Source organism: Panulirus ornatus, chromosome 63 (assembly GCF_036320965.1).
Source record: "Panulirus ornatus isolate Po-2019 chromosome 63, ASM3632096v1, whole genome shotgun sequence".
Taxonomy (NCBI): Eukaryota; Metazoa; Arthropoda; class Malacostraca; order Decapoda; family Palinuridae; genus Panulirus; species Panulirus ornatus.
In genome coordinates this window covers 1,642,879-1,669,757 of record NC_092286.1, presented here as the reverse complement: position 1 = coordinate 1,669,757, position 26,879 = coordinate 1,642,879, and the positions used below count along the sequence as shown (strand labels likewise).

The following is a 26,879-nucleotide window of genomic DNA, read 5'->3' as shown; positions in this document are numbered from 1 at the left end:
GACTGTATTGTTGACTGGTTGGTAAGGTTATTTAATGTATGTATGATTCATGGTGAGGTGCCTGAGGATTGGCGGAATGCTTGCATAGTGCCACTGTACAAAGGCAAAGGGGACAAAGGTGAGTGCTCAAATTATAGAGGTATAAGTTTGTTGAATATTCCTGGTAAATCATATGGGAGGGTATTGATTGAGAGGGTGAAGGCATGTATGAAGCATCAGATTGGGGAAGAGCAGTGTGGTTTTAGAAGTGGTAGAGGATGTGTGGATCAGGTGTTTGCTTTGAGGAATGTGAGAAATACTTAAGAAAAGCAAATGGATTTGTATCTAGCATTTATGCATCTGGAGAAGGCATATGATAGAGTTGATAGAGATGCTCTGTGGAAGGTATTAAGAATATATGGTGTGGGAGGCAAGTTGTTAGAAGCAGTGAAAAGTTTTTATCGAGGATGTAAGGCATGTGTACATGTAGGAAGAGAAGAAACTGACTGGTTCTCAGTGAATGTAGGTTAGCGGCAGGGGTGTGTGATGCCTCCATGGTTCTTTAATTTGTTTATGGATGGGGTTGTTAGGGAGGTGAATGCAAGAGTTTTGGAAAGAGGGGCAAGTATGCAGTCTGTTGTGGATGAGAGAGCTTGGGAAGTGAGTCAGTTCTTGTTCACTGATGATACAGCACTGGTGGCTGATTCATGTGAGAAACTGCAGAAGCTGGTGACTGAGTTTGGTAAAGGGTGTGAGAGAAGAAAGTTGAGAGCAAATGTGAATAAGAGCAAGGTTATTAGGTACAGTAGGGTTCAGGGTCAAGTCAATTGGGAGGTAAGTTTGAATGGAGAAAAACTGGAGGAAGTAAAGTGTTTTAGATATCTGGGAGTGGATTTGGCAGCGGATGGAGCCATGGAAGCGGAAGTGAATCATAGGGTGGGGGAGGGGGCGAAATTTCTGGGAGCCTTGAAGAATGTTTGGAAGTCGAGAACATTATCTCGGAAAGTAAAAATGGGTATGTTTGAAGGAATAGTGGTTCCAACAATGTTGTATGGTTGCGAGGCGTGGGCTATGGATAGAGCTGTGTGCAGGAGGGTGGATGTGCTGGAAATGAGGTGTTTGAGGACAACATGTGGTGTGAGGTGGTTTGATCTAGTAAGTAATAATAGGGTAAGAGAGATATGTGGTAATAAAAAGAGTGTGGTTGAGAGAGCAGAAGAGGGTGTTTTGAAATGGTTTGGTCACATGGAGAGAATGAGTGAGGAAAGATTGACCAAGAGGATATATGTGTCAGAGGTGGAGGGAATGAGGAGAAGTGGGAGACCAATTTGGAGGTGGAAAGATGGAGTGAAAAAGATTTTGAGTGATCGGGGCCTGAACATGCAGGAGGGTGAAAGGCGTGCAAGGAATAGAGTAAATTGGAATGATGTGGTATATCAGGGTCGACGTGCTGTCAATGGATTGAACCAGGGCATGTGAAGCGTCTGGGGTAAACCATGGAAAGTTCTGTGGGTCCTGGATGTGGAAAGGGAGCTGTGGTTTCGGTGCATTATTAAATGAGAGCTAGAGACTGAGTGTGAACGAATGGGGCCTTTGTTGTCTTTTCCTAGCACTACCTCGCACACATGAGGGGGGAGGGGGTTGTTATTTCATACGTGGTGGGGTGGCGACAGGAATGAATAAAGGCAGACAGTATGAATTATGTACATGTGTATATATGTATATGTCTGTGTGTGTATATACATATATGTATACGTTGGGATGTATAGGTATGTATATTTGCGTGTGTGGACGTGTATGTATATCTTTCTTTTTCTTTCAAACTATTCGCCATTTCCCGCATTAGCGAGGTAGCGTTAAGAACAGAGGACTGGGCCTTTGAAGGAATACCCTCACCTGGCCCAATTCTCTGTTCCTTCTTTTGGAAAATTGAAAAAAAACAAAACAAACCGAGAGGGGAGGATTTCCAGCCCCCCGCTCCCTCCCCTTTTAGTCGCCTTCAACAACACGCAGGGAATACGTGGGAAGTATTCTTAATCCCCTATCCCCAGGGATGTATATACATGTGATATTACCTTAAATATTATCCTGGATGCACATACCTTAATAATCTGAATTTCTACATCCTTGTCTGTGGAGGAACCATTGAAGCAATTGCATATTGTTTCAACAATGTGGTCAATCAACCGCTTGTTTGGATTATGTGGGTCAGCACAGTTGCCAGTTAGATGCCCATATGCAATAAGTTTCTGTTAAAGAATGAATCATATTTTCAAATGCTCTGAATATATTTCAGTGAAAAGATAAATATCATTCTTACTAAGAATCACCTTATCTTCTAAATGAGTACAGACAAATAAACATATTATATTAATGATAATAAAAATAATTTTCCCATATTATGTAAAGGAAAAGCATCTCTGGAAAAAAAAAAACATGTATAGTGGCTAAAACAACTGTCTGTGCAGCCTGGAGTTGATATTATACTATGTTGTTGTCTCCCGTGTTAGTGAGGTAGCACAAGGAAACAGACGAAAGAATGGCCCAACCCAACCACATACACATGTATATACATACACGTCCACACACGCACATATACATACCTATACATCTCAACGCATATACACACACAGACATATACATATATACACGTGTACATGATTCGTACTGTCTGCCCTTATTCATTCCCGTCGCCACCTTGCCACACATGAAATGACAACCCCCTCTCCTCGCATGTGCGCGAGGTAGCACTAGGAAAAGACAACAAAGGCCACATTCGTTCACACTCAGTCTCTAGATGTCATGTATAAAGCACCAAAACCACAGCTCCCTTTCCACATCCAGGCCCCACAAAACTATCCTCGGTTTACCCCAGACGCTTCACATGCCCTGGTTCAATCCATTGACAGCACGTCGACCCTGGTATACCACATCATTCCAATTCACTCTATTCCTTGCATGCCTTTCACCCTCCTCCACGTTCAGGCCCCGATCACTCAAAATCTTTTTCACTCCATCTTTCCACCTCCAGTTTGGCCTCCCACTTCTCCTCGTTCCCTCCACCTCTGACACATACATCCTCTTGGTCAATCCTTCCTCACTCATTCTCTTCATGTGTCCAACCCATTTCAAAACACCCTCTTCTGCTCTCTCAACCACACTCTGTTTATTACCACACAAATCTCTTACCCTTTCATTACTTACTCGATCAAACCACCTAACACCACATGTTGTCCTCAAACATCTCATTTCCAGCACATCCACCCTCCTCCACATAATTCTATCTACAGCCCAAACCTCACAACCATATAACATTGTTGGAACCACTATTCCCTCAAACATACCCATTTTTGCTTTCCAAGATAACATTCTTGACTTCCACAGGGGTTAGTGAGAGGACAAGAGCAAGGGAAGGAGTAGCACTACTCCTGAAACAGGAGTGGTGGGAGTATGTGACAGAGTGTAAGAAAGTAAACTCTAGATTGATATGGGTAAAACTGAAAGTAGATGGAGAGAGATGGGTGATTATTGGTGCATATGCACCTGGGCATGAGAAGAAAGATCATGAGGCAAGTATTTTGGGAGCAGCGGAGTGCGAGTGTTAGTAGTTTTGATGCACAAGACTAGGTCACAGTGATGGGTTTTGAATGCAAAGGTGAGTAATGTGGCAGTTGAGGGAATAATTGGTGTACATGGGGTGTTCAGTGTTGTAAACGGAAATAGTGAAGAGTTTGTAGATCTATGTGCTGAAAAAGGACTGGTGATTGGAAATACCTGGTTTAAAAAGAGAGATATACATAAGTATAGGTACATAAGTAGGAGAGATGGCCAGAGAGCATTTTTGGATTACGTGTTAATTGATAGGCGTGCGAAAGAGAGACTTTTGGATGTTAATGTGCTGAGAGGTGCAACTAGAGGGATGTCTGATCATTATCTTGTGGTGGCAAAGGTGAAGATTTGTAGAGGTTTTCAGAAAAGAGGAGAGAATGTTGGGGTGAAGAGAGTGGTGAGAGTAAGTGAGCTCGCGAAGGAGACTTGTGTGAGACCGAGTACAGAATGGAAAAAGGTGAGAACAAAGGACGTAAGGGGAGTGGGGGAGGAATGGGATGTATTTAGGGAAGCAGTGATGGCTTGTGAAAAGATGCTTGTGGCATGAGAAGCATGGGAGGTGGGCAGATTAGAAAGGGTAGTGAGTGGTGGGATGAAGTAAGATCATTAGTGAAAGAGAAGAGAGAGGCATTTGGATGATTTTTGCGGGGAAATAATGCAAATGACTGGGAGATGTTTAAAAGAAAGAGGCAGAAGGTCAAAAGAAAGGTGCAAGAGGTGAAAAAGAGGGCAAATAAGAGTTGGGGTGATTGAGTATCATTAAATTTTAGGGAGAATAAAAAGATGTTTTGGAAGGAGGTAAATAAAAGGCGTAAGACAAGGGAACAAATGAGAACTTCAGTGAAGGGGGCTAATGGGGAGGTGATAATAAGTAGTGGTGATGTGAGAGGGAGATGGAGTAAGTATTTTGAAGGTTTATTGATTGTGTTTGATGATCGAGAGGCAGATATAGGGTGTTTTGGTCGAGGTGGTGTACAAAGTGAGAGGGTTTGGGAGAATAATTTGGTAAACAGAGAAGAGGTAGTAAAAGTTTTGTGGAAGATGAAAGCCGGCAAGGCAGCAGGTTTGGATGATATTGCAGTGGAATTCATTAAAAAAGGGGTGACTGTATTGTTGACTGGTTGCTAAGGTTATCTAATGCATGTATGACTCATGGTAAGGTGCCTGAGGACTGTCGGAATGCTTGCATAGAGCCATTGTACTTTAAAGGCAAAGGGGATAAAAGTGAGAGCTCAAATTACAGAGGTATAAGTTTGTTGAGTATTCCTGGGAAATTATATGGGAGGGTATTGATTGAGAGGGTGAAGGCATGTACAGAGCATCAGACTGGGGAAGAGCAGTGTGGTTTCAGAAGCAGTAGAGGATGTGTGGATCAGGTGTTTGCTTTGAGGAATGTATGTGAGAAATACTTAGAAAAGCAAATGGACTTGCATGTAGCACTTATGGATCTGGAAAAGGCATACGATAGAGTTGATAGAGATGCTCTGGAAGGTATTAAGAATATATGGTGTGGGAGGCAAATTGTTAGAAGCAGTGAAAAGTTTTTATCAAGGATGTAAGGCACGTGTACGAGTAGGAAGAGAGGAAAGTGATTGGTTCTCAGTGAATGTTGGTTTGCAGCAGGGGTACGTAATGTCTCCATGGTTGTTAAATTTGTTCATGGATGGGGTTGTTAGGGAGGTGAATGCAAAAGTTTTGGAAAGAGGGGCAAGTATGCAGTCTGCTGTGGATGAGAGAGCTAGGGAAGTGAGTCAGTTCTTGTTCACTGATGATACAGTGCTGGTCGCTGATTCTAGTGAGAAACTGAAGAAGCTGGTGACTGAGTTTGGTAAAGTGTGTGAAAGAAGAAAGCTGAGAGTAAATGTGAATAAGAGCAAGGTTATTAGGTACAGTAGGGTTGAGGGACAAGTCAACTGGGAGGTAAGTCTGAATGGAGAAAAACTGGAGGAAGTGAAGTGTTTTGGATATCTGGGAAGTGATTTGGCAGCGGATGGAACCATGGAAGCTGAAGTGAATCATAGGGTGGGGGAGGGGGCAAAAGTTCTGGGAGCACTGAAAAATGTATGGAAGTCGAGAATGTTATCTTGGAAAGCAAAAATGGGTGTTTCTGAAGGAATAGTGGTTCCAACAATGTTATATGGTTACGAGGCATGGGCTATAGATAGAGTTGTGCGGAGGAGGGTGGATGTGCTGAAAATGAGATATATGAGGACAATATGTGGTGTGAGGTGGTTTGATCAAGTAAGTAATGAAAGGGTAAGAGAGATGTGTAGTAATAAAAAGAATGTGGTTGAGAGAGCAGAAGAGGGTGTTTTGAAATGGTTTGGTCACATGGAGAGAATGAGTGAGGAAAGACTGACAAAGAGGATATATGTGTCAGAGGTAGAGGGAACGAGAAGTGGGAGACCAAATTGGAGGTGGAAAGATGGAGTGAAAAAGATTATGAGTGATCAGGGCCTGAACATGCAGGAGGGTGAAAGGCATGCAAGGAAGAGAGTGAATTGGAACGATGTGGTATACCAGGGTGGATATGCTGTCAATGGATTGGATCAGGGAATGTGAAGTGTCTGGGGTAAACCATGGAAAGTTTTGTGGGGCCTGGATGTGGAAAGGGAGCTGTGGTTTCGGTGCATTATACATGACAGCTAGAAACTGAATGTGAACGAATGTGGCCTTTGTTGTCTTTTCCTAGCGCTACCTCGCGCACATTTGGGGAGAGGGGGTTGTCATTTCATGTGTGGCGGGGTGGCGATGGGAATGAATATGGGCAGACAGTATGAACCATGTACATGTGTATATATGTATATGTCTGTGTGTGTATATATATGTATATGTTGAGATGTATAGGTATGTATATGTGCGTGTGTGGACGTATATGTATATACATGCGTATGTGGGTGGGTTGGGCCATTCTTTCGTCTGTTTCCTTGCGTTACCTCGCTAACGCGGGAGACAGCGACAAAATATGATAAATATAAGTAAATAAATAAATACAAGTGACTGCAGTCTTACAGTAAAGTTAGACAGTTGTTACTGCTCCTGCTATGTGGCTTATGTAGTAATGTAGCATACAAGAACTATGGTAGCATTGAATGATTCATTTTGATGCTTTATTGCCATCTAATATGTGAATCATGGGACTGAGTTCATTAACTCTGATCCTAGTTCAGAAGATGCTCTATTGCCAGTTATAAACCATTTTAGATCCAACATGTGACAATCTATGTTTCTCATGCTATTTGTTACTTGCCAATTCCATGCCCAAACATCTGATGGTAATCAAAGCCAAAGGAGAAATGACAAAGTAACAAACTGTAAGTGTGACAACACCATTAAAAATGCATGGGGAGACAGAAAAAGTTTTTTGTGGACACTGCACCTCCCATGCCTTCATCAACTGCCTCCTTTTACCATTCTTCACCTAATCTCTACTTGTATTTCCTCACTCAACCTCTTTTCCAAGCACACTCATATCATCTCATTCTCAAAAGCATCTACAAACTTTCACCCTTGCCTCTATCTACAAGTGATCAGATACCCCACTGGGTATTCCTTTCAGCATGTTTACATCCAAGAGTCTCTCTTTTGCATGCCTATCAGTCAGCACAAAGTAACACTATAATGACCCCTCATCGTTAACCCCACTCACCCATGTCCGCAGAAGTACATCCCTTTTTTAAATAAGGTATTCTCAATCAGCATTTCTTTTTTGGTAAACAACTCAAACACTTGTTCAACATTTTCATCCTCAATGGGTATCCCATGCCTCTCAATAACACCCTCAACTGCCACATTATACAATTTGTTTTCAAATCATCCTTTACTAATACTTGATCCCTCATACAAAAATTGCTGATGCACCAAAAACATTTTCTCTTCCCCACTCCACTCACTATTAGGTGCACTAATGATAACATTTCTCGCATAATCAACCTCTATTTTCTCCCATGTCAATCTGGGATCCTTTCCTGAAAAATACATCTTCAGCAGAAAATCCACTGCTTTCCTTGCTCTTACCTTCACACTGACCTGATCCCTGACTCTATCTCTATAATACTTCTAGACCATTCTTGCATCTTCCCCTTGAGCCTTGTTTAACACAAGAGACAGAAAATCTAGGCTCCCCTCACCAAACATAATACTTATCTCTCTCCCTTCCACTCATCTTGGTTACATCCATGCACATTAGCATATCCCAGCCTGAAGTTTCAATGAAAATGAGCACTCCTCACTTCACTCCTGTTTCAACTTTTAGAAACTGAAATACACGAAGAGGAGGGTTTCCTGTCCCACATTCCTACCCCTTTTAGATACCATGTTGGACATGCATGGAATGAGGGAAGTATTCTTCCTTCCCTAACCCCAGCCCTTTTGGTGGTCACTGACATGACACTGAGAGTGAAATGTTTGACGAATTAAGCGAACATATGACTACAAAAGGGTATGCTCTTTTACTTAAACATACATCATATTGAAAAGTACACCAGCAATACATAAGCTAATACATATAAGGAAATGCACTCAAGAACATTTCATACCTGAATACAGTCAAGTGATGACACCACAATTTTTGCTGACTTGGACTGACAGGCAAGTTCAAATGGCAAAAAGTGTTTCTCTGCATCTAACTGTGGTGCATCACTCTTAGGCACAGGTAATGCAGCTGAGAAACTTGGACCAGAACCATTTTCAGGCCCTCCCAGCTCACTACGCAACTCTTCTGTTGGAGGAAAGGGTACCAACAAAGAAAGAAATCTGTAATTTGTCTTCCATACACAAGATACATTTCTCTCTAAATATGTCAGTGGTAAGTGCATCAGAGCAAAACTCATTATGGAAACTTCAGAATGTATAAAGTATCAGCCAAACTGTAATATCAGAATAAACTACAGAAATTTACAGTGCATGAAGCTAAATATAAACAATATTATTAAAATAACCTTACTAGAAAATTCAATGCATGTCCTGTAGCAAAATTCAGTGTCAAGAATTTCATATTTGAACAAACTTTAAATCATTATCAAAACATTATTCATATCTCATAAACAGTACAAAATGGTGTTCAATAGTATGCCTGAGGTACCTCCAGTACAGCATAATCATTGGGAGTAATATAACAGTGGATATATTGTTTGGAAAGTATCAAAAACATGTCTTAAGTTCTATGGCCAAAGCTGAAATTTTCCTCAAGTTATGAGCCAGATTATTTTCTAGGCTGAGCCTTTTTATTACAGCCATAATTCTAACTCCTAACTAAAGTTATTAGTTTTATGCCATTCATTTCTTTAGATGCTGAGAAACAAATTAACATTGTTTAAACGAATAATTTTCTTCAACTTATGGCCTAGTTTAGTTTGAGTTTAAATCATTTTATAAGTGACACTCCTTCAAACTAAAGTTAATGGTCTTATGCCATTTAGTTCTTCTGGTGCTGTGAAATGACTGTATAAGGTCCATTATCAAAGTGGCATTTTCTTCAAAGTTACAAAACAGGTTAAATTCAAGACCAAACCATTTTAGAGATGGAAGAAATTACAGAAAATCCATACTACAGTTGTGGCTTTGATGCCAATAAATTCTTTATATACAAGGAACCAACTCTAAATCTCTAAGTGCACAACTAACAAATGTATTGCATCATCATACTTATTTTTTATTCTGTAACTACTGCCTCTATGAATGAGTACTGTTGAGGGGTTGTAGTGCTTTTTAATGACTGAATGTAGAATAAGTGAAAAGTAAGGGGGTTTTAGGAAAGGTAGGGATGTGCGGATCAGATTTTTGTGGTAAAGATGACCACAGAGAAGTATTTAGTGTAAGATAAGATGGTGCATGCAGCATTTCTGGATCTGGAGAAAGCACATGAGAGTCAAGTGGAATGCTGTATGGGATGTGGCAAGGATATATGGGGTAGAAGGACAACTGTTGGATGGTGTGAAAGCCTTCTATAGAGGAGCAAATGCATGTGTAAAAGTGGATTGAGAGCTGAGCAAAAGTTTTGGTATAACCAGTAGGTGTGAGGCAGGGCTGTGTGATGTCACCATGGATGCCATGATATGAAAAATGAAAGCAAAACCATTTTTTCTATATCATTATACTTGACTGCTGTCTCCCACGTTAGCAAGGTAGCGCAAAGAAACAGATGAGGAATGGCCTAACCCACCCACATACACATGTATATACATAAATGCCCATATACACACATATATATACATATACAATTTACCGTATACATACATATACATACACAGACATATACATATATACACATGTACATATTCATATTTGCTGCCTTCATCCATTCCCATCACCACCCTGACACATATGAAACAGCATCGCCCCCCACTCCAGCAAGGTAGCACCAGGAAAAGACAAAAAGGGCCACATTCATTCACACTCAGTCTCTAGCTGTCATGTGTAATGCACTGAAACCACAGCTCCCTTTCTACATCCAGGCCCCATTGACCTTTCCAGGGTTTACCCCAGATGCTTCACATGCCCTGCTTCAATCAATTAACAGCACGTCAATCTACCACATCGTTCCAATTCACTCCATTCCTTGCACGCCTTTCATCCTCCTGTATGTTTAAGCCCCGATCGCTCAAAACCTTTTTCACTCCATCCTTCCACCTCCAATTTGGTCTGACACATATATTCTCTTTGTCAATCTTTCCTCACTCATTCTTTCCATATGTCCAAACCATTTCAACACACCCTCTTCTGCTCTCCAAACCACACTCTTTTATTTCCACAAATTTCTCTTACCCTTTCATTACTTAATCAAACCACCTCACACCATATATTGTCCTTAAACATTTCATTCATCCACCCACCTCCGTACAACCCTATCTATAGCCCATGCCTTGCAACCATATAGCATTATTGGAACCACTATTCCTTCAAACATACCCATTTTTGCTCTCCGAGATAACGTTCTCTCCTTCCACACATTCTTCATCGCCCCCAGAACCTTCACCCCCTCCTCCACCCAGTAACTCACTTCCACTTCCATGGTTCCATCCGCTGCTAAGTCCACTCCCAGAGATCAAAAACACTCCAATTTTTCTGCATTCAAACTTACATCCCTTAACTTGTCCCTCAACACTACTGAAAAAGGAGAAATGCTGATGGATGGGGAGGTAAAAGAAAGAGATGAGAAAGAGGAGTGGATGGCTACCAGATGAGGTGGTAAAACCAAGCACCAACAAATTAAGAGTCAAAATACTAACCAAGAGCCTGTTCTACAGCCCTTTTTAGCTGGGAATGATGTGACCTACGTATTTCTTTCTCCCCATATATCTTCTCCAAGGCCCGGAGCATAAACATCCTGGCAGAGGGTACCGAGCTCATTCTATTGCATTCTGAAACAGAATTGAAAGTCTGAGACCCAAAGGATAGTATACTTGAATTCCTTATAACTTTGAATATCTGAAAAGATAAGTAACAATCCATCTTCAGTCTCTCTCAAAAGATAAACCTATTCAAACTACAGATTGTTAAAGTTTCAACCTTTAATATTTTGTGAAACATCTAAAACTATAAGAAATAAATCTAATGTTTCCAAAATAAAAGTTTTAGTGACAAGAATATTGACAAAGCCTATCTAGTCTTTTTTTGGTTGAAGTAAATATAACCCATAAAAAAAGGGTTCTGGTGTAAACACAAAGACACATAATGATTATGCTAAAAAAAAAATCTATGATAACCAACTTGTACCACCAAAGTAATCTTTCTCTTAACCAGCATATTTCATTGTAATTAACTTACTGTGTGATATGAGGAGCTCTACTCTCAGAGGACTTATCTATGATTCTTTAGTAACAATGTATGAAGATTCAGCATCTTCATCTACAGTTTCCTATCTTATCCTATACCATGTATCCCAACCCTTTTGACAAATTGCACTAAACACCATTTGTGAATTGATCCTTTATTAGTTTCTTGCCAAGTTCTCTGATCAACTTGTCATTTCTAAAACTGATGAATTTAAAATTTATGAAGATTAGAGGTTTGACTCTTTTATTAGATAAACTTGTCTCTAAAATCAATTCTTCTAAAGCTTCCTCTCAATATGAAGTCTCCTAGTCATAGTTCTCCAACCAAAGAGATGAGAAAGGTACCTATGATTTAATGTGACCTTGCAATGGAAGAAAAGGAGACTGTAGAACATCAGCTGCATCCTGCAGCTGTGAGGTGGGATCACAAGATTAATAACTCTTACCAGTGTGTTCATTAAACTGAAAAATACATAGTCCTACTTTAATGAGGTTTGTACAACTGATCAGCTATAAGAAGCAATTGGTGGAATTAATCTTCTTGTTTCACTAACTTTCAATGCCCCTCTCTTTCAAGCACACAATGTGTCCCTCTTTGTGTCCTTTCCTCACAGTAGGTGTCTGTTACAAATCATTTACAATGTTTAATATGTAATGCATTAAGGGAATGCCACTGGGGACAAGTACATATGGTAACAATTAGTGTCAGTTCCAATAAAAAAAAGGAATTGATTTCTAGTCTTGTTAAGTGGGATAAGTTTCCAAACTCATGCACTTACACCCATCACAAAAATTCTCCAATGTTCTTCAACACAAGGAATCATACCCATCTCCCCAAGACTGCTTTCCCTTTACACTATCATATCCTCAACTACAATCTTTATTTCTGTGTCCTTTTCATGAAAGGTGTTTGTGTTTATTGTAGTACAAAAAGATCTAACATGTGCCTCATGGATCATGGGACTCCCAATTTTGATGTTATCTGACTCAAAATCTCCCTTTTACCACATTATCTGATATCTTCTACTATCAAAATCAGCCTCAAAAGAACCCAGTGGTCAGTCACTGTTTGAATTCCTTTATATTCCTTTGTGTTCCTTTGTATCTATCCTCTGTGACTTATTTTTACTAAATGTTTCATATACCATCTCCTAATTACACCAACTATGTACAATTCTTTGACTATTTGAGCTCCTGCCACAAAGCACTGCTCTCTTCATATCTAAACACAGAAATCCTCTATGTATGAGTCAATGTACACCATACACAGGAGGATCACAATGGAGTTAAGGCCTTTCCATTTTCCCTACTTAACTATCAGGAACAAATAATTAAACATCCAACATAACCATACTTCCTACACACTCGATCTCATTTTTACCTCTGAACCCTTCTATACTATTCATACACTATTTCTGCACCCTAAGAGTCATCCGATAATAATCTTAACTCTATTACCCTATATGGAAATGCTCATCCCTTTCCATCCCTTAAAATGCAATCTTGGCACTTTAAGAAACCGCAATGGTCATCTCTGTGCAGCTTCTTTACTGCTTTTCCTTGAAAAGTGTACTACTTTGCTGGATGAGATGCCCATATTATACTGACCAAATAACAGAAGTTATCTTAGCCAGGATGGAGTCCTACAACCATTCTTCTCACAGATCTCTATCCCCCAACTCATGGTTTGACTACTCTGCCACTCTTCAGGGACAAAGAATATTGGGCAACAAAACTCTTCACTTCCCATGAACCCCACTCTGCTTCCATTTTTGCTCAGAATCATAGCTAAACTGCTTTTTGTGAAGTCAAGTACACCTTCATGAGAAGATAAAAGGGCTGATTTGACCTCTTCTAGTAATAATTCTTTCTAATCTTTACCCAAACACATCTTCTATAGCTTCTGCGATTCAACCTCCTATCCCTCTTCTAATCAGATCAACCAATAGCTAACTCTTCAGCTCATAAAGGCACTCTATTTGGTACATTAATCTTCTCTAATTCCACTCTTTCTAAACATCACTTCTCTCTCTATTCAATATCAAAACACCATAATGCATCACTGCAATAACATAAACATACTGGGCACAACAGCATTTGAAATTTTTCCTAATAAACCCCATGTAGTCAACTTTACAAATCTGCTTCCCAAAGCTGAGGGTGTTGTAAAGGTGCTATAATCATTTCTTGTGAAAGCAGGCATTTCATATCTATGATGGGCTTATTCACCCTTGTATGGAATACTGTTATGTATCTCAGGTGGCTTTTCCTCGATCTCTTTATTAGCTAAAGCAGACTCAAAGACCTTTCATCTCATTAATGCTACAGGCTTCACCTTTCTCCAACCACCCTTCTCTGTTTACCATGATGTTGCTACCCTCTCCTTATTCTACAGGTATTAATTTGGGAACTGCTTTCATGAGCAGCCTGCCTCTGTCCCTGCCATTAAGGTTTGGACCTGTGACTCACATCTAGCTACTTCTTCCCAGTTTCTGTGTAGAGAACTGCCACACAAGGATTGACTGCTAAAATACCTTGCATATCCTGAAGGTTTGTCCTTAATAATCTCTTTCTGTCAGGTTAGGTTGGGCTGAGTGAAACTATATCAAATTCTAACCTTACCTGATTTTTTTCTTTTTTTGGGGGGAGGGGAGCGTTAGGTGATCTTTCTACCTTAAAAAAGCAGGTCTACAAACACCTGAGGAACTCTGATTAATTTCTAAATTCTTTTTCTTATCCTATTATCCTCACCCAAGATGGCCTTTTCCCTCTGCCTCGTTGATCTCTTTTAAAAATAATAATAATGATCATGAAAAAAATTAAATAGCATATAATGGTACTTTGAAGGATTGCTGAATGCGTGTGATAATAAATGTAGGAGTTTGTATCATAGAGGTATACAAAGTGACAGAGTCATGGAAAGTGGTTTGGTGATGAGAGAAGAATTGGTTAAACCTTTTGTAAGTTAAAATGTGGCAAGGTGGCTACAGTCGATGGTAAAGCACCTGAATGTTTTAAGAAAAGGGATGACTGGGTTGCTAGCTGGTTAGTTAGGATTATCAATATATGTATAGATTATGGTAAGGTGACTAAGGATTAGCAGAATGCATGTAATGTCCCAATGCATAAGTGCAAAGATAACAAAGGTAAGCATTCAAATAACAGAGGTATTAGTTTGTTGAGTGCACCTGGTAGGTTGCATGGAAAAGTGGTGATAGAAAGGATGGCGGTTTGCACAGAACATTAAATATGGGAGGAACAATGTGGTTGTACAAGTGGTTGAGGATGTGTGGACCAGGTGTTTGCTTTAAAGAATGTATGTAAGAAAGCCTTTGAGAAACAGAAGGAATTATTTGGTCACATGGAGAGAATGAGTGAAGAAAGATTGACAAAGAGGATATATGTGTCAGAGGTGGAGGGAGCAAGAAGTGGGAGACCAAATTGGAGGTGGAAGGATGTTGTGAAAAAGATTTTAAGCGATCGGAGCTTGAAGATACAGGAGGGTGAAAGGCGGGCAAGGAATAGAGTGAATTGGAACAATGTGGTATACCGGGGTCAACGTGCCATCAATGGATTGAACGAGGGCATGTAAAGCACCTGGGGTAAACTATGAAAGGTTTTGTGGGGATTAGATGTGGAAAGGGAGCTGTGGTTTCAGTGCATTACACATGACAGCTAGAGACTGAGTGTGAACAAATGTGGCCCTTGTTGTCCTTTCCTAGCGCTACATCGCACTATTCCTTGAATGCCTTTCATCCTCCTGTATGTTCAGGCCCCGATCGCTTAAAACCTTTTTCACTCCATCTTTCCACCTCTAATTTGGTCTCCTACTTCTCCTCGTTCCCTCCACCTCTGACACATATATCCTCTGTCAATCTTTCCTCACTCATTCTCTTCATGTGACCAAACCATTTCAACACACCCTCTTCTGCTCTCTCAACCATACTCTTTTTATTACCACACATCTCTCTTACCCTCTCATTACTTACTCGATCAAACCACCTCACACCACATACTGTCCTCAAACATCTCATTTCCAACACATCCACCCTCCTCCTCACAACCCTGTCTGTAGCCCATGCGTCACAACCATGTAACATTGTAGGAACCACTATTCCTTCAAACATACTCATTTTTGCTCCCTGAGATAACGTTCTCGCCTTCCACACATTCTTCAATGCTCCCCCACCCTGTGACTCACATCCGCTTCCATAGTTCCATCCGCTGCCAAGTCCACTCCCAGATATCTAAAACACTTCACCTCCTCCAGCTTTCCCCATTCAAACTTACCCCCCAATTAACTTGTCCCTCAACCCTACTGAACCTAACCTTGCTCTTATTCACATTTACTCTCAACTTTCTCCTTTCACACACTTTTCCAAACTCAGTCACCAACCTCTGCAGTTTCTCACAGGATGAGGCGGCCTTGATTAGGGCATTTAGTTGCTCATGCCATCTCACCCAACATATGAAAAAATATAAAAAATATTGTTACCAATCTGGAAAGGCTGGTCACGGTGGTATACAATATACAGCATGAGAGAGACTGGCAAGAATGATATACGACATTATGGTACTTTGGAGGGTGGTCGTCAGGATTTTCTTTTCTCATACATATTCGCCAATTCCTGCATTACGAACAAAGGACTGAGCTTTAGAGGGAATATCCTCACTTGGCCCCCATCTCTGTTCCTTCTTTTGGAAAAAAAAAATGGGAGGGGAAGATTTCTAGCCCCCTGCTCCCTCCCCTTTTAATCACCTTCTACTACACACAGAGAATACGCAGGAAGAATTCTTTCTCCCCTACAAACAGAAGATATACAATATACAACAATGGATAGACTGGTCAGGATAATATACAATATATAGAACTTGAGAGGCTGGTAAGGATGACATACAATATATAATACCTGAAAGGCTGGCCAAGACATGACACTTAAATGGCTGGTTGGGTTGATACACAACATATGACAGCTGAAAAGCTGGTTAGGATGATATTTCAGTACAATATACAACACATAAGAGCTGGTCACAATGATATGCCAGTGAAATACATAACACCCGAGAGGTTGGTCAGTATCATATATAATATACATCTGAGGTTGGTAAAAATTATACACAATACTCAATACCAGAGGTTTGTCAGGATGATAACATTATATGACACCTGAGAGCTTTTCAGAATATATCAATGCAATATAAACAACTGATAGAACGATCAGAATGATGCAAAATTTACAAAACACAAGTGGTTGGTGAGTATGATATACAACACCTGAGAGGCAGGTTAGGATGATATAAATGTCTGACACCTGCATTGCTTGTGAGGATGATGTACGACACCTGAGAGGCAAGTCGAGATGATATAAACAGGACTCTCGAAGTTGCTATGTCAGTGCATTAAAAAACATGCGAGGCAGGTCAGAAATATATACAAAACACATCGCCTAATAGGCTGGTCAGGATGGTATACTGGTACACTATACAACAAATGAGACGCTGGTCAGGAAGATATACAATACACAACACCTGAAAGGCTGTTGAGGAAGGTATACTAATGCAATATACGACCCCTCAGTGGTTGGTCATACAGAAAGTATGTCAACAAAACCAGTCTACTCACACGTTGAAAGAAATCTTCTCAATGGGTAAGACTGACTACATAATCAGACTATTCTTTTTATCTATTACTTACACCATCATGGTCATAGGTAAATTATATACATTTAGCCTATCTGTCAAAAAGTGAGATTTAATCATTTGTAGCTACAAGAACCAAGAGCTTAATGCTACCTATAATGTTAGAACAATGGAACAACAAAGACAGCAGAAATTCACATAAATAAAGACAATATCATCCGCATATTAAGATACATATGGTGGTGACGTGTCAATCAACAACGCCTACCTTAAACAGCTGATCACTTGGTCACAGTCAAGCCGCCATCTTGAGATCGCTTCTGCCTCACACCCAACAATAACATCACCAACAAAGAAAACCAAGTTGGCCATTTTTTTAAATATATTTTCTTGTGTTTTGCTGTGATTGGATGGGCAGGCAACAGTCCTTAGCGAGTCCTGGTCTTAAGGGGAAAGTAGAAAAGAAGTCTGGTAATCTATAGTTATCGAAGAATTGAATAACTTTTTTTTCTTTTTTAATCCATGGATTACGAAATATTTAAACTAACTTTTCACTGCCTAAATTGGTCCAACAAGGTGGAATATGATTATTAAGTCTGATCACCGCTGTTAAAGTGGCACAAGATACTGATATAAACCAGAATGGGGCAACAAATATCTTAAAGAATTCAGAGAGCTGGTTACGGTAACAGGTTAGAGGACCCAAATTGGTCCACTATGACAGAAAGTAAGAGATGGTTTGAGTACAACTTGTAGTTTGTAAATCAGTTTGATACGTACAATAAATAGTTCTTCAAAAGAAGCAAAGATACATCAACTAGAGTCCATAACATGAAACTAAACAAAATGACAAAAAATATAGAGTTCTATTATATCAGATGTGTAGATATATGGAATAGGCTAAATAATGAAATTATGAATGCGGACAATATAAAGGAGTATACAAAGTTCGATGGCATAGAAAGTTGTACAATATGCAAAACTATCTCCCCGTGCTATACAAAAAAGGTATTAAAACACTTGTGCTTCCTCATCTTGATCAATTATGCTTTGGTCTATGTACTTACTTGATATATAACGTCAGTAACTTAACCTCTGGATCACCCTTGATAACCTCCAAAGTTGGGTCATGGCAAACAACATCGTTATCAACCAAGTCAAGACCGTTAACCAGCTGCATGGTCTTGACAGTAATCACTTCTTCATGAGATGCAGCACCTGAATTTGATCATAATGTAAAGACCTTGCCTGATCAAGGAAGAGGTAAAGAAAAATTTGTTTAGTGTAATGTTAGTGGACAGTCGGAATGGTCTAAAGAAGAAAACGGTAAATACCGGCAGCATATAGAAGGTACAGGAGACAGAGACCGATTGGCGAAAAACTCTTCTTGTAATGTTCCAACACTAAATGACAGGGTTTAGAAGCTTGGTGCACTGAACACCCTGGAGGGGTCTGAGGCCTTAGTTATATAGTAAGGGCTAGAACAGGACCAGAAGCTTGGTGCACTGAACACCCTGGAGGGGTCTGAGGCCTTAGTTATATAGTAAGGGCTAGAACAGGACCAGAAGCTTGGTGCACTGAACACCCTGGAGGGGTCTGAGGCCTTAGTTATATAGTAAAGGCTAGAACAGGACCAGAAGCTTGGTGGACTGAACACCCTAGAGGGGTCTGAGGCCTTAGTTATATAGTAAGGGCTAGAACAGGACCAGAAGCTTGGTGCACTGAACACCCTGGAGGGGTCTGAGGCCTTAGTTATATAATAAGGGCTAGAACAGGACCAGAAGCTTGGTGGACTGAACACCCTGGAGGGGTCTGAGGCCTTAGTTATATAGTAAGGGCTAGAACAGGACCAGAAGCTTGGTGCACTGAACACCCTGGAGGGGTCTGAGGCCTTAGTTATATAATAAGGGCTAGAACAGGACCAGGAGCTTGGTGGACTGAACAGAACGGAGGGGCTGTAGTAGCACTGCGAGACAGTGAACAACCTTGCGGGGGCTTTAGGAGCTTTGATGACATTGGTAATAATGTTCGTGTCCTTTCAAGCTACCGTTCAGCTGGACTCATTTCCACGTCCTGTGTTGGGCTGTTTCTGTACTCCATTAAGGCCAAATATGGATTGTTTCCACTGATCACAGCACTCCTAGTTAGACAACACATTTGACATTAGGTTCAGTCATTCCATTAGACTGTGGGTATTTAGGTCAGGCTGAAAATCATATTTGTTTGCAACGTTCCTGTACTCTGATAAAATGTGGTCCACTCACTGATAAGCACTGATGGAATCCTAGATCTTGTAAACTTCGAGTTTCCTAGTAACTGCGCTAGTCCTTGTTGATTCCCAACAAACCAATTTTCCATGCGTTGATAAAACAGTCCACAATAACTAAAAAGATCTGATACCTCATCTCAAATAAATCAACACCTACTTTCTCCCTTGGTCCATCTGCTATCGGTTGCATAATTCACACCTGACGATGTGGTTTTTGAACACAGCATTCATACTCGATCAGTATACACATATTTTGCACACCAGACAGCTTTCTACACCTGCACGAGTCGAGTATATTGCCTTTTTGACTACGGCACGCAAAGCACGAGGTATGACTATCGTGCCTCCTTGAAATATCGAACCATATTGTGGCGAGAACTCATCTCTTGAACAAAAATAAGGCAGTAGCTAGCTGGGTACAGTATCTTTGGTTTCAGGTCAGCCAGAGATTATGGTTTGTAAGGGCAGATTCTTTGTCTCGTCATTGCTGTTGCTCTTTTTATCTTCACACGCTCTGGTCTGATGGGTAGGAAAGACGTCATTTTTATATTCTCACATATTTGTCCTCCATCAAGTATGTCTTTGACAGAAAATCTGCAGTGTGCATCCCCCCCCGCTAATGATTCAATTCCCTGTCATACTAGTGAGCTCGGAGCAACATTCCTTACAGTCACTTATGCGTTTGGTCCGAGATTTTGTTGTGATTGAGTGCAGAGGCTTGTGGTCACTTATTACTTTGGCCAGTCTCCCAGATGTATACGTGAAACTTTATCTTGACAAATACAACTCCTAGGACTTCTCTCTCTATGCAAATCTAGTCTCTGTGGGAGTCAATGCTCTGCTTACATAACACATTGGTTTACCTTCCTGCATCAAGGTAGCAACTGACCTGAATGACTAGCATCACTTGAATGACAAATGGTTTGTTTGGGTCATATAAAGCTAACACTGGAGTTGATGTCACTAACTGCTTGGTCTTGTCTTGAGCTTCCTCCTGTACTCTTCCTCATTGCCATTCAACGTCTTTACATGTTGTTGACGGTAGGTTACATTACATCAGACACTAAGTAAATATTTAGCTACATAATTCACCATGCCTGCTAATGTCTATCCCTCTGTCTCATTTTGTGGAGTTTTAATCTTCACAGTAGATGATCTTATCAACATCAGCTTTCAAACCATTCTCAGATATCTTATGTGCTAAACAAAAACAAAATAATCTCAGACTTTCTCAATACTGTCTTGCAACTGTAGAGCTTGATCTCTTGCTTCCTTCAACTCTTACAGTTTACAAACGTTACTGTCATCATGATCATTAGCTAATTCATAACTCTCCAATACTATGAACTATTATCTCATCAGCTATACATATAACTCCTTTCAGACCTTCCAGGGCTACATTCTGCTTCTTTTTGGAATATTTCATTACTCACAGCTAAGCCACATAGTAATCTTAACCACCTATACCTTCCTAGAGATGTCTGAAATGTGGTAAGATATCTTGACTGAACATCTAGTACACATTGCCAATACCCATTCCATAGATCAAACATTAAGAACAATCTAGCCTTGAAAAGTTAGGTAATACATATATAATTACTGGTTGTGGATGCATTTCTCTTTTTCAGTATTCATTCAGTGCTTGTGGATCAATGTAAATTCTAAGTAAACATGCCTTCACCTAATCTGTTGGATATGACTTTCATTTTTTGTAATTCCTTCCTGTAGCACAACCACGGGGCCACAGTAATGCTTCCTCCCTCCTGCAACACAACCATAGGGCCTCAGTAATGCGTCATCCCTCCTGGAGCACAACCACAGGGCCGCAGTAATACCTCTTCCCTCCAGCAGCACAACCACAGGCCACAGTAATGCCTCCTCTCTCCTGCAGCACAATCACGGGGCCACAGTAATGCCTCCCTCCTGCAGCACAACCACAGGGTCACAGTAACGCCTCTCCCCTCCTGCAGCACAACCACAGGGTCACAGTAACGCCTCTCCCCTCCTGGAGCACAACCACGGGGCCATAGTACTGCCTCCTCCCTCCTGCACCACAACCACAGGGCTACATAACGCCTCCTCCCTCCTGCAGCACAGCTACAGGGCCGCAGTAATGCCTTCACCCTCCGACCGCACGACCACAGGGCCACAGTAGTACCTCCTCCCTCTTGCAGCACAACCACAGGGCCATAGTAATGCCTCCCCACTTCCGCAGCACAACCACGGGGCCACAGTAACACCTCCTCCCTCCTGCAGCACAACCACAGGGTCACAGTAACGCCTCTCCCCTCCTGCAGCACAACCACAGGGTCACAGTAACGCCTCTCCCCTCCTGCAGCACAACCACAGGGTCACAGTAACGCCTCTCCCCTCCTGCAGCACAACCACGGGGCCACAGTAACACCTCCTCCCTCCTGCAGCACAACCACAGGGTCACAGTAACGCCTCTCCCCTCCTGCAGCACAACCACAGGGTCACAGTAACGCCTCTCCCCTCCTGCAGCACAACCACAGGGTCACAGTAACGCCTCTCCCCTCCTACAGCACAACCACGGGGCCACAGTAACACCTCCTCCCTCCTACACCACAACCACAGGCCACAGTAATACCTTCTCCCTCCTGTACCACAACCACAGGCCACAATAACACCTCCTCCCTCCTGCACCACAACCACAGGCCACAGTAATACCTTCTCCCTCCTGTACCACAACCACAGGCCACAGTAACACCTCCTCCCTCCTGCGCCACAACCACAGGCCACAGTAATACCTTCTCCCTTCTGTACCACAACCACAGGCCACAGTAATACATTCTCCCTCCTACACCACAACCACAGGCCACAGTAATACCTTCTCCCTCCTGTACCACAACCACAGGCCACAATAACACCTCCTCCCTCCTGCACCACAACCACAGGCCACAGTAATACCTTCTCCCTCCTGTACCACAACCACAGGCCACAGTAACACCTCCTCCCTCCTGCGCCACAACCACAGGCCACAGTAATACCTTCTCCCTTCTGTACCACAACCACAGGCCACAGTAATACATTCTCCCTCCTGCACCACAACCACAGGCCACTACAATACCTTCTTCCTCCTGCACCACAACCACAGGCCACAGCAATACCTCCTCCTTCCTGCACCACAACCACAGGCCACAATAATGCTTTCTCCCTCCTGCACCACAACCACAGGCCACAGTAATACATTCTCCCTCCTGCACCACAACCAAAGGCCACAATAATACCTTCTCCTTCCTACACCACAACCACAGGCCACAGCAATACCTTCTTCCTCCTGCACCACAACCACAGGCCACAGTAATACCTTCTCCCTCCTGCGCCACAACCACAGGCCACAGTAGTACCTTCTCCCTCCTGTACCACAACCACAGGCCACAGTAACTCCTCCTCCCTCCTGCACCACAACCACAGGCCACAGTAATACCTTCTCCCTCCTGTACCACAACCACAGGCCACAGTAACACCTCCTCCCTCCTGCGCCACAACCACAGGCCACAGTAATACATTCTCCCTCCTGCACCACAACCACAGGCCACAATAATACCTTCTCCTTCCTGCACCACAACCACAGGCCACAGCAATACCTTCTTCCTCCTGCACCACAACCACAGGCCACAGTAACACCTCCCTCCTGCACCACAACCACAGGCCACAGCAATACCTTCTCCCTCCAGTACCACAACCACAGGCCACAATAATACCTTCTCCCTCCTGCACCACAACCACAGGCCACTACAATACATTCTTCCTCCTGCACCACAACCACAGGCCACTACAATACCTCCTCACTCTTGCACCACAACCACAGGCCACTACAATACCTTCTTCCTCCTGCACCACAACCACAGGCCACTACAATACCTTCTTCCTCCTGCACCACAACCACAGGCCACTACAATACCTCCTCATTCCTGCAACACACCCACAGGCCACTACAATACCTTCTTCCTCCTGCACCACAACCACAGGCCACAGCAATACCTTCTTCCTCCTGCACCACAACCACAGGCCACAGTAACACCTCCTCCCTCCTGCACCACAACCACAGGCCACAGCAATACCTTCTCCCTCCTGTACCACAACCACAGGCCACAATAATACCTTCTCCCTCATGCACCACAACCACAGGCCACTACAATACATTCTTCCTCCTGCACCACAACCACAGGCCACTACAATACCTCCTCACTCTTGCACCACAACCACAGGCCACTACAATACCTTCTTCCTCCTGCACCACAACCACAGGCCACTACAATACCTTCTTTCTCCTGCACCACAACCACAGGCCACTACAATACCTCCTCACTCCTGCAACACACCCACAGGCCACTACAATACCTCCTCACTCCTGCAACACACCCACAGCGCCACAATAATGACACCTCCTTGGACGGTATCAGGGGATGGCTGACCCTGAACGGTATTAGGGGATGGCTGACCCTGAACGGTATCAGGGGATGGCTGACCCTGAATGGTATCAGGGGATGGCTGACCCTGAACGGTATTAGGGGATGGCTGACCCTGAATGGTATCAGGGGATGGCTGACCGTGAATGGTATCAGGGGATGGCTGACCCTGAACGGTATTAGGGGATGGCTGACCCTGAATGGTATTAGGGGATGGCTGACCCTGAACGGTATTAGGGGATGGCTGACCCTGAATGGTATCAGGGGATGGCTGACCCTGAACGGTATCAGGGGATGGCTGACCCTGAATGGTATCAGGGGATGGCTGACCCTGAACGGTATTAGGTGATGGCTGACCCTGAATGGTATCAGGGGATGGCTGACCCTGAACGGTATTAGGGGATGGCTGACCCTGAATGGTATCAGGGGATGGCTGACCCTGAACGGTATTAGGGGATGGCTGACCCTGAATGGTATCAGGGGATGGCTGACCCTGAATGGTATCAGGGGATGGCTGACCCTGAACGGTATTAGGGGATGGCTGACCCTGAATGGTATCAGGGGATGGCTGACCCTGAATGGTATCAGGGGATGGCTGACCCTGAACGGTATTAGGGGATGGCTGACCCTGAATGGTATTAGGGGATGGCTGACCCTGAACGGTATTAGGGGATGGCTGACCCTGAATGGTATCAGGGGATGGCTGACGCTGAACGGTATTAGGGGATGGCTGACCCTGAATGGTATCAGGGGATGGCTGACCCTGAATGGTATCAGGGGATGGCTGACCCTGAATGGTATCAGGGGATGGCTGACCCTGAATGGTATCAGGGAATGGCTGGCCCTGAACGGTATCAGGGGATGGCTGACCCTGAATGGTATCAGGGGATGGCTGACCCTGAATGGTATCAGGGGATGGCTGACCCTGAATGGTATCAGGGGATGGCTGACCCTGAATGGTATTAGGGGATGGCTGACCCTGAACGGTATCAGGGGATGGCTGACCCTGAATGGTATCAGGGGATGGCTGACCCTGAACGGTAGTAGGGGATGGCTGGCCCTGAATGGTATCAGGGGATGGCTGACCCTGAATGGTATCAGGGGATGGCTGACCCTGAACGGTATTAGGGGATGGCTGACCCTGAATGGTATCAGGGGATGGCTGGCCCTGAACGGTATTAGGGGATGGCTGGCCCTGAATGGTATCAGGGGATGGCTGGCCCTGAACGGTATCAGGGGATGGCTGACCCTGAATGGTATCAGGGGATGGCTGACCCTGAATGGTATTAGGGGATGGCTGACCCTGAATGGTATCAGGGGATGGCTGACCCTGAACGGTATTAGGGGGTGGCTGACCCTGAACGGTATTAGGGGATGCCTGACCCTGAATGGTATCAGGGGATGGCTGACCCTGAATGGTATTAGGGGATGGCTGACCCTGAATGGTATTAGGGGATGGCTGACGCTGAACGGTATTAGGGGATGGCTGACCCTGAATGGTATTAGGGGATGGCTGACCCTGAATGGTATCAGGGGATGGCTGACCCTGAACGGTATTAGGGGATGGCTGACCCTGAATGGTATTAGGGGATGGCTGACCCTGAATGGTATCAGGGGATGGCTGACCCTGAACGGTATTAGGGGATGCCTGACCCTATACTATATCAGATGGAATTCACCGATTTGGCAGACGTATTTATGTGACAACTTGCAATACATAATCTTGTGTAGACATGTGATAGTGAGCGTAGTGGGGAGGGCGCATTCCACTGAAGACTTGAGAAAAGATCGTGTGTGCGTGTGTGGCAAGAGGAGGGACTGGCTGAGGCTTGGTCAACATTGGAAGGTTCTTGTCCAGTCATTCTCACCTTCACAAGGGTAACAACACTTCTCCTTCATCATCGGCACACAGTATGGAGGCTCCACGAGGGGTTTTATGATCAAAATCATTAAATTATTTGGCGAAGATAATAATGCTAAATATTATCTACCTGTCTTATAGACAGCAGCATTATCTTAAAATACACGTGTCTACTGTGTCAACTGTGCTATGACCTGCGTCAAAGTACCAATGAGGAAAGAAGAGTGACGTAACAGCACACCAGGAACTTTGGCATGGCAACACACACACACACACACACACACACACACACGCATGCATACACACACACACACACACACACACACACACACACACACACACACACACACACACACACACACACAAGGTCAAAAATGTAATATTAACCATTTCTTTAGCATATATATCCGACTATAGCGATTGTAAAGATAATTTTTGATTTTTGACCACACAGGACATGTCATACACTACTGACCACACAGGACATGTCATACACTACTGACCACACAGGACATGTCATACACTACTGACCACACAGGACATGTCATACACTACTGTCCACACAGGACATGTCATACACTACTAACCACACAGGACATGTCATACACTACTGACCACACAGGAATGCCATACACTACTGACCACATAGGACATGTCATACACTACTGACCACACAGGACATGTCATACACTACTGACCACACAGGACATGTCATACACTACTGTCCACACAGGACATGTCATAGACTACTGACCACACAGGACATGTCATACACTACTGACCACACAGGAATGCCATACACTACTGACCACACAGGACATGTCATACACTACTGACCACACAGGAATGCCATACACTACTGACCACACAGGACATGTCATGCACTACTGACCACACAGGAATGCCATACACTACTGACCACACAGGAATGCCATACACTACTGACCACACAGGAATGCCATACACTACTGACCACACAGGACATGTCATACACTACTGACCACACAGGACATGTCATACACTACTGACCACACAGGAATGCCATACACTACTGACTACACAGGACATGTCATACACTACTGACCACACAGGACAAGTCATACACTACTGACCACACAGGACATGTCATACACTACTGACCACACAGGACATGTCATACACTACTGACCACACAGGAATGCCATACACTACTGACCACACAGGACATGTCATACACTACTGACCACACAGGACATGTCAAACACTACTGACCACACAGGACATGTCATACACTACTGACCACACAGGGCATGTCATACACTACTGACCACACA

At 43.0% G+C, this 26,879-nt stretch overlaps 1 protein-coding gene across 2 annotated transcripts in view; it reads right to left on the bottom strand.

Moving 5' to 3' along the window:
- The window catches only part of Sec71 (ADP ribosylation factor guanine nucleotide exchange factor Sec71), a 399,392-nt gene extending 381,982 nt beyond the window's left edge, over window positions 1-17,410 (bottom strand). For both annotated transcript variants that reach the window (XM_071656502.1, XM_071656503.1), the window contains exons 1-4: window positions 17,272-17,410; window positions 10,818-10,949; window positions 8,127-8,308; window positions 2,082-2,228 (exon numbers count right to left, since the gene is read on the bottom strand). In XM_071656502.1, coding sequence (XP_071512603.1) covers window positions 2,082-2,228; window positions 8,127-8,308; window positions 10,818-10,938 — 450 coding nt within the window. In that variant the 5' untranslated portion in view covers window positions 10,939-10,949; window positions 17,272-17,410. The remainder of the gene's footprint in view (window positions 1-2,081; window positions 2,229-8,126; window positions 8,309-10,817; window positions 10,950-17,271) is intronic.
- Between the last annotated feature and the right edge of the window lie 9,469 nt (window positions 17,411-26,879).